Here is a 9,084-nt window from a genome sequence, read left to right as displayed (position 1 = left end):
ACAGAGATATTGGGATATGCTAGTAAGCATTTGCAACATCCATCTTGGAGAAAAGGCCCACCTGAAGGTGAAAAACGATTCAATGGTAAAATTAGGGAGACTGAGAAATTGATTGAGGTGGGACAAATCTATTACAAGCCGGCAGTCTCCAGTTTTCTTGGGGACAACAAACAGCCTGGAATAAAAACCTAGAGAAAGATGATGAACAGAATCAATGGCCTGTTGAAGGGATCCCAAGGCAGGAGAAAGGAAATGGGTACCCGAGACAAGGGAGATGGGGAAAGAAAATGGAGGACAAGTCCCTCTGATAAAACCCAAATAACCTACTGATCTGTGGTGGAATATTACCAAAGGGGAACAAATTTGCACAATCGAGCTCCCACCTGACTGGAACCCACTGTTGGCATCATGCCCATCTATGTCAAATAAAATGACAAAATGAGAAACCACTGGAAAAAGGAACATGTAAGGGCTGAGAAGGACTACGATGGGAAATGGGAATAGGGACTTCTTGTGGTTCTGAATGCGACAAGTAAGCTACCAAAGAGGAAAGGGTAGAGTGCTGATGCACGGATTTCACATGTGGTTCCAAAGTCTCAGGTACATGGTCAAAAACATACCACCGAAGAAAAGGGACCATACATAAATCCCTGAGATAAGTGGGTAGCAAATGAACCAGGGACAAGATTGCATTGCAACCCAGAAGATCCCAACAACAAATAAACATGTGTAAAACATGAACCAAAGATGACAAACGAGCCAATGTGGAGGGAATAAGGAAGAGGCTGTACCTCAAAAAACCCACAGGATCTCGGTGTATTGCCTCGGAGAGGAGATGGGTGGTAGATAAATACCACAGAAGTGAAGTAAGGGTAAGACAAAGATGTGAAAACTGGGCACAAATTAAATGCACAGGAAAATCAGGAACCACCTCCCAAATAGGTAAAATACACCCCAACTGCTGAGAGTCTAGAAATAGACAGTCAGCTTGATGGTAAGCCAAAGCAAACTGATCCGTATCCCATGGGGGGTTAGCAATGTTGGCATCTTCAACCAATTGTGAGCCAAAATTCTAATTATCCTGGGAGAGTGGAAAAACTAAATAAGAAGAATAAGAACTATCATGTAACAAAGAAGGACGGGAAATTGGGAAAATGGAAAAAACCGGAGAAATCATGTCTAAAAATGCTGTGTAAGGCCGTTACCACTTTGGGTATCACACCCTTCGTCGCATTTATCAGCAATTATCTGCTGAGAGATTGTTTGTTTTTTGGTTCAACCACCTTTTCCTGAACTTGCCCCACTTCCTCCTGAACAATCCGAGGAAGATTTTGATAGCCTTTTTCCACCAACGGATTTTGCCATGTCTTCCTATGCCCCACCTGTGGAATCAGCTCATTAACCTCAGAATTCATTTGAAATTATGAAACAGGATTGTTTGATAGACAAAAGCAAATATGCAAGAAAAAAAATGAATAAAGACTGGAAAATGAAGTTCAAGTAAAAGGCATCAGCAATATAACCATAAATTACTTTAGAAAAATCCACTTCGGAAATAGAACTATTAAATTTACGAATGCAAAGCACACAAAAAGCAAAAACATCTAAACACAAGCACTGCCAAATGAGAAGTGATAGTTAAGAAGAATTGAATTGAGGTAGTCACATGCATAATGAGAGTGTGCCACACTCTTATTGGTGGTAGATTGTCGCATGATGATTTGCATGAGAGATGCATTGGAATCAGTCAATTCCAATGGAGGGGAGGAAAAAAGGCTTGTGGCATGCATAAAACATTTTTGTGCATATAGAAGGTAACGCTGAATGAGCATAGCTATTTATGTAAGTGGAGGTAATGTACTGTATCAGATTAATATATTTTTAAAACATACTCCTTGTACAATTTTCCTATAAACCTACACCTGTATGGGTTTTTGCATGTCTTTGTCTTTTGTTGTTCTTTGTGATTATTATTCCAAATTCTTTGGCACATATTGGCTTATTTTCATTTTTTGGTAATATGATTTATTTTTAGAGAGGAAATGCATTTTAATTCCTTTTCACAGATTGTCAGTAAAGTATGTACTTTTAAAGATTTCTTACCACTTACCTGACAAAGGCACACAGTATAACAATACACAACTGTGATTTATTTCTACTATACTTTATTTAACACTGTTTAAAATTTGAATTCTGAACATGTTTCATAGATACTAAGTGTATGATTTATCTTCATTGTGGGGTTCAGAAAGTAACTTTAAATAATTCCTTTGCAAATTTTTCAAAAAAGATGCTATAACTATATGACACTTTTTAGATTTTCTGGCATAAAGCAGTGAAGTTTTAAATATGGTCTACTTGCATATTTATTGTAACAAAAGCCACAAACTATGGTTTTCCTTCTGGTATTATTTTAAATATATTTTATGTATAAATTCTATGTCACAAATTACATAAATGCATGGTTTATCACAATACACAATCTAATGAAATTTTGAACTTACACGACCTGAAAACTCCATACCACAACTGTATGGTCTACAATTGCTGATATAGTAGATGTAACTTTCACACATTACAGAACTATACAGTTTATTCCTAATGCAGAAGTTGGAACTACCTAAAACGTTTTTCATACATCGTAACTGTACAGTTATTATCCAAATGCTATTTTAGTTAATTTTTTATTACATTACTGTTTGTAAACACACCACTATTAAGTTTATCCATACTATGGATGATCTTATGTCTTTTCAGAGATGATTTCTGTGAAAATTTCCTGTCACAGATACTACAGCTATATAGCTTCTCCCCTGTGTGGATCCACTGATGTTCCTTTAGTCGTCCTTCAGTTGAAAACGTTTTGCCACACTCCTCACAGTTATATGGTGTCTCTCCAGTGTGTATCCTCCGGTGTATTTTTAGCTGAGTATTTGTTCTAAATTCCTTACAACACACAACACAATCGTATGGTTTCTCCCCAGTATGTGTCATCAAATGTTGTTTTAGGCCACTATTGCTTCCAAACTCTTTGCCACAAGCAACACAACTAAAAGGTTTATCACCACTATGAGTATTTTGGTGTCTTTTCAAATATGCCTTCTGTGAAAATTCCTTGCCACAGACATCACAAATGTATGGTTTATCTCCACTGTGGACAACTTGGTGTCTTTTGAGTGAAGAACTGCATGAAAATTCCCTTTCACAGATACTACAACAATATGGTTTATCTTCACTGTGGATAATTTGATGTCTTTTTAAGTTTGAATTTTGTGAAAATTCCTTCCCACATACATCACAACAGTATGGTTTCTCTTCATTGTGAACAATCTGATGTCTTTTTAAAGATGTACTGCATGAAAATACCCTGTCACAGGCATCACAGCTGTACAGTCCCTCTCCACTGTGGGTAATATAATGTCTCTTTAGGGATGAAATTCGTGAAAATTTTTTGCCACAAATATTACAACTGTATAGTTTTTCTCCTGTATGAGTCAACTGATGTTTTTTTAGATATTCTGTCCTTGCAAATTCTTTGCCACACACTTGACAAATATATGGTTTAGTAGTACTGTGGATATACTGATGCATTTTCAAATATGACTTGTGAGAAAATTTCTTGCCACATACATCACAACTGTATGGTTTCTCCCCACTATGTATCCTCTGATGTTTTTTTAAAATACTTGTTCTTCCAAATTTTTTACCACACACTTCACAAATATACAATTTATTTGTCCTGTGGAAATGTTGAGGATTTTTTATTTGTAAATTCTGTGAACCTTTCTTGCCATATTCATCATCATAACAACATGGTCTATTCCTATTATGTATTTTCCAATGTTTCATTAGAACATTTTTTCTTCCAAATCTTTTGCCACAAAGAACACAACTGTATGGCTTATCTCCATAGTGGAGAATCTCATGTTGTTTTGTTTTATTCACTTTTGAAAATGTTTTGTGAAACACATCATCAATGGTTGGTTTTCGATGTTTGCTCTTCTTCATGTCTATACTAGGAGATTCTAGTGTGAAGATATGATAAGCTGGAAGTTGACTTTCACTGTGATTGGTCATGTACATATTTGGACCTAAGAGTCAAAAAAGTGGATGCAAACAATTATTTAATTGCTTACTATATATTAAGTAAGGAAGTTATTAATTTAAAGTTCTCTAATCAGTAAAATCAACTTTGAGAACAAGTACATTCACCTTCAACCAAAAGAAATCTTACTACCTTAATATGGTAAAAGCTTGATGAAAGAGAGGAGAACAAACAGCAATGAGAAGAACTTTTATGTAATAAACAGTTTTTGCAATCATTTCATACACCTCTAAAGTAAAAAATTGACTGTCTATTCTTTCAGAGTATTTCAAAAAGGGAGGAGACAGTAAATAGAATGGTGTTAGAACTCACCCAATACAAAATCATCGAAGTATGGTATATTGTTTTCAAAAAAAGAACCTGAAAGGCGTTTACATGGTATAATGCATAATGTAAAGATAAATTCAAGAGAAAGTTTCCAGCTAAAGTGGATGGTATCAGAATGTATCCATGAAGGAATTTTCAGGATAAGATTTATGGTGTCATAAATAATAAAAAAAAAGAAGTCTTGGTGGTCATGTGTGTAAAATAGTTGATGATAATACAACATATATATATAAAGAAGTTTTTAAAACACAGCAAGAAAAGTTTTTGGATTAAGAAAATAATGTTGAAACCAACCAGTAAGATGATTTAAAAGGAATATTGGATGAAGTTAGGAAAAACAATGTAGTATAAAATGAAAGCAAATAAGATTAGTCTACAAGCAGTAAATGAAAGCATCTATCCAACAATAAGGTGCACATGGGTGAACTAACTTCTTCACACAATAGTTCACAATCTGAGGGTAGAGGGTTCGAATTCGCATCCCACCAAACATGCTCGCCCTTTCAGCCGTGGGGGCGTTATAATGTGACGGTCAATCCCACTATTCGTTGGTAAAAGAGTAGCCCAAGAGTTGGCGGTGGGTGGTGATGATTAGCTGCCTTCCCTCTAGTCTTACAATGCTAAATTAGGGACGGCTAGCGCAGATAGCCCTCGTGTAGCTTTGAGCGAAATTCCAAAAAACAAACAAACAAACACACAATAGTTATGAAAGTCTTGATGTCAGACGCCATAAATGTGCCCTGACTATTGCAAAAGCCATAATTTGTGATTGTTTTCTTATTGTGTTATATTTGTGAACCTGAAAAACAACCAGAATCAACTGAGAAACGAAATGCTCAGAAAGAACCCTAATGTCAGTGAAAAGAAGGAAAACAAGATAGTCTAAAGACGAGTGTCATGTAACAAGGAAGGGATAGTATCATATGAAATAGGCAAAATGAGAAAATGGAAAACACCTGAGAAAGCAGAGTTTGGCCGAGTAGATTCCATAAGAGAGGCAAGGGAAAGCACGACAGTTAGGAAGAGTATTACAGACAAACTATTACAGAAAACTAACTGTAGTAAATGAGAGCCTACTGTCACATCTACAACCATCTCAAATGTCTTGAGAAACAGTACTCACCTGATACTAACCCAGAGTAAATTTGCTGCAATTCTTCTTTAGGTTCTTCAAATTTGTTTCTTACACAAGTAATATCATGCTTTGGACTATCTACATCATCATTTTCCCTCTCACTTAGTTGAGAAATAATTTCATCTTGATGTAAGTCATGCTCAGGTTTTATTTTGATAAATGAGTGCTGAAATATAAAAAAAAAACCAGATAAGTTGAAGCTGTGATTAATGAATACAAAAACAAAACTCTCCATACTCCACTAAATGTAAATATAAAACATCAACACACAGAAACATCTATAGATAATTGTCTGGCAAGTCTTTTCAGTAAAGCACAAGGCCTAGAAACGTACTTGAAGGGGAAAATACTAATACTATAAATGCAGATAACTCAGGTATGATGTCTCATGATTATAATACTTATTTATATTAAAAATAACCATGGAAAATCAGCATTCACGTTAACTACACATATTTCAAGGTTAAACTACTTTCTAATACTCTTATAATTTTGAATCCAAAACAGAGCATTAAAAAGGCATTTCAAAGACATAAATAGCTGTTAAATAATAATAAAAGCACTAGCTAAGACTGCAATGGCTTATACTTCCATTTACCAATATTTCATTTAACCATCTTCTTAAGAAATACTGTTTTGTGATAGTCAATCCTAGGCTAAATTGCACATTTTGTGTTTGTTTGCTCATACATAAAGCAAAATTTGAAATATCTTTTCAATTTTATGTTGTTAAGCTTATTAGAAGTTCAATTTTGAGATAGTCAGTTTTAATGCTATTTTTTCTCATATAAAATCAGATGTTAAAAAAAACAACCTATGATTCCTTACTTACTGATTAAATTTGTTGTGTCCCAACAATTCCAACTGTAAAGATATATTTCAGGTTTTTCTTTGACAAAGTTACTTTTTTTCCAAACAACCGATTAGAATTTATTTATTTTTATAACTGATTCATTCCAGGTTATGTCTTCTCATGTTAAGTTTTATAAGTTTATTTGGTGGTCAGTCATTCTGAGGCCTACTCTCTACTAATGGAAAAATAAACAGAAAATCCTCAGAAAATATTTTTATGAACACTGCATATTCCAAACAGTTACTGTAGAACTGGTAATGGAAAGTTTAATAAACAAAAATTGAAACATAAGGGCACTTTTACATTTTCTAATACAACTTGGAGATGAAATATATAAAAATAAGTGTACTATATCTGATAACACATCCTTGTTAACATTATTTAGAGGGATGATTCACTTTGCCCTTGAACTTTACATGAAGTCTAAGATCAATTTTAGAACTCTCCATTGTATACAACAAAAGCTGTATTACAGCACTCACATAAATTCAAAAACTTTAGTCACAGATTTACTCATGAAAGGTAATATGCTTCTACACTGTAATACACATGAAATAAACAGTTAAAAACAGCTCTGAATGACTTTGCCAAAAACAAAACAGTTAGGGTACTTGTTAGTGTGATAAAAAGTTTCAATGTTCAAGATTAGGTATTTGTCTATTAAAATTATATTACTTCATCACGTTGTATTATTTGGTAATTTTCATTTAACCCTCTTTCCCAAGATATCTTTTCCTGCACGTCACAAGGTTATAATGAGTTACATTCAAGATTCAATTAAACTACTTTCTTTTCATGGTATACCAATAAACATAGCATAATAATGGAGCTAATAACCCATATTTTAATAGTATACAAGTTTTAAGTTCTTACATTTATAAGGCAATATTTAAAATCTAGAATTTTACCTAGTATGAGAATTGTAACATTTGCTCTCTATGCATCCCCCTCTTCTGTAATTTATTTACCACCCCCTCCAAGAAGTACAAAATTTACATTAATAATGGTTGGCTTCCTCATCATGAAAATTAGAATTTAAAGTAAATGACTTATTATAATATTGTCATCACTCAGGCAATGCATAATTTTCACAGCCTTCAATCTTATTTGGTTAAAGAGCTACGAAATTGACAACCAGACCCTCTTGTGACACCCACCTGTCACATACTCTCTTTCAGAAATTGTCCATAGTCCTCTCTGACATTCAATGCTATAGGTTTTCATCTACCTAATGACATATTATATTATATTGTTTTCTGAAAAGAGAATTATCAATTTCACTTTCAGTTCAAGCTTGATTCCCAAAGGAAACACATCGATGAGCTTAGAAGAAGTTTTAATGGCTTTTGTCGCATAGTTGGAAAGTCAGGAAAATTGTGATTGTTATGGGACATTGTTTTTTGGTGCATTATTCAATTAAATAAAAAATTATATAGTGCAGTATTACCATTAGTATAAAAAAGTAGGGTTAAGTGTTATCAACAGTCAACAGCAAAATAAAGATTCAAGAAAGTACTTTTTTCTTCTTTTTCATGTGTATTCTTTATTTCTTATTATAAAATTAACTAATATGTAAAAATAACAAACTTTTATCCTAGTTAAGGTTAGATTAGGTGAAATAAATAATAATAATATAATAAAATTGTTTCACAAGGTATGCTCTCGAACAACTTGTGCATAATGTAATTTAATAGTGTAACATGAGGTGCACATTCTCCAAGTGAGTTAAAACTTATAATGATGCAAATAGTAGTTAGACAGGGTTCAAAGGACAATAAAATGCAAGTATAAATAGATGTATACTATTACGAGTTGAAAGCTATTTAGAATAACCAAATGTAGTTTCATGTTACAATTTCAAGTCATTCTAGAAGGAAAGAAGGATAATTTAAATTTATTTAATTTTTTTTTGTGGTTACAAGGTCAGTCAAATTGACCAACCTTGTATGAAGTTAGGGAAGAGAAAGTAACAGATAAAACAAAGTTTTAATGAAAAAGCATTTGAAATTTATTTATAAAATTTTAGAGATTATGCAAATAAAATTTGAGATTTTTGGGAGAAAGAAAAGTATTTTTAATCTTAACGTGGAAATCACTTAGCACTTGAACTAGTATACAGAAATACTAGATATATTCACAGACAAGTCTTTTGTAAAAAATATTTCTTTAAAACAATCTGAATATTTGTGTACAAAAGACTTGTAATTTTACTAAAAGTCTGCGAAATTTTGTGAAGATACACAAAGTATATTAAAAGATATGGTATGGAAACTATAATGAGTACAAAAGTGATTACAAGGTTGGTCGATTCAATCAACTTCGTTGTGAGAGAGTTAATATATAATTTTATCACCTTGTTCTACTTGGTAATGTTCTGTTTAACCCTTTTGCCCGAGTTGTCCATTACTGCACATGACACAAGGTTTTAGTCTTACATTCAAAATTTTATTAAACTACTTTTTGTTTATGTTATACCAATTAGAATAGCATAAAATCTTAGCTAATAATACATATTTTACTAGTATACAAGGGAATATTAAAAAAATCCTGAATTTCTACTAGTGTGACCCACATGACACATTTTGTCTCAGCATGTCATCATCCCTATTTTATCCATCCCCCTCGGAAATGTATGAAATTAAATGTAAATTACTATCTATAAAA

The 9,084-nt window shown here is 33.1% G+C and overlaps 1 protein-coding gene across 7 annotated transcripts in view; it reads right to left on the bottom strand.

The window, feature by feature from the left end:
• Positions 1–1,402: 1,402 nt before the first annotated feature.
• The window catches only part of LOC106467377 (zinc finger protein 883-like), an 18,641-nt gene continuing 10,959 nt past the window's right edge, over positions 1,403–9,084 (bottom strand). For all 7 annotated transcript variants that reach the window (XM_022395554.1, XM_022395553.1, XM_013927727.2 and 4 more), the window contains 2 exons: positions 5,556–5,733; positions 1,403–4,091 (listed from right to left, as the gene is read on the bottom strand). In XM_022395554.1, coding sequence (XP_022251262.1) covers positions 2,677–4,091; positions 5,556–5,733 — 1,593 coding nt within the window. In that variant the 3' untranslated portion in view covers positions 1,403–2,676. The remainder of the gene's footprint in view (positions 4,092–5,555; positions 5,734–9,084) is intronic.

Source organism: Limulus polyphemus, unplaced genomic scaffold (genome assembly GCF_000517525.1).
Source record: "Limulus polyphemus unplaced genomic scaffold, Limulus_polyphemus-2.1.2 Scaffold2591, whole genome shotgun sequence".
In the NCBI taxonomy this organism is placed as follows: Eukaryota; Metazoa; Arthropoda; class Merostomata; order Xiphosura; family Limulidae; genus Limulus; species Limulus polyphemus.
This window is presented reverse-complemented; position numbering and strand designations above follow the sequence as displayed.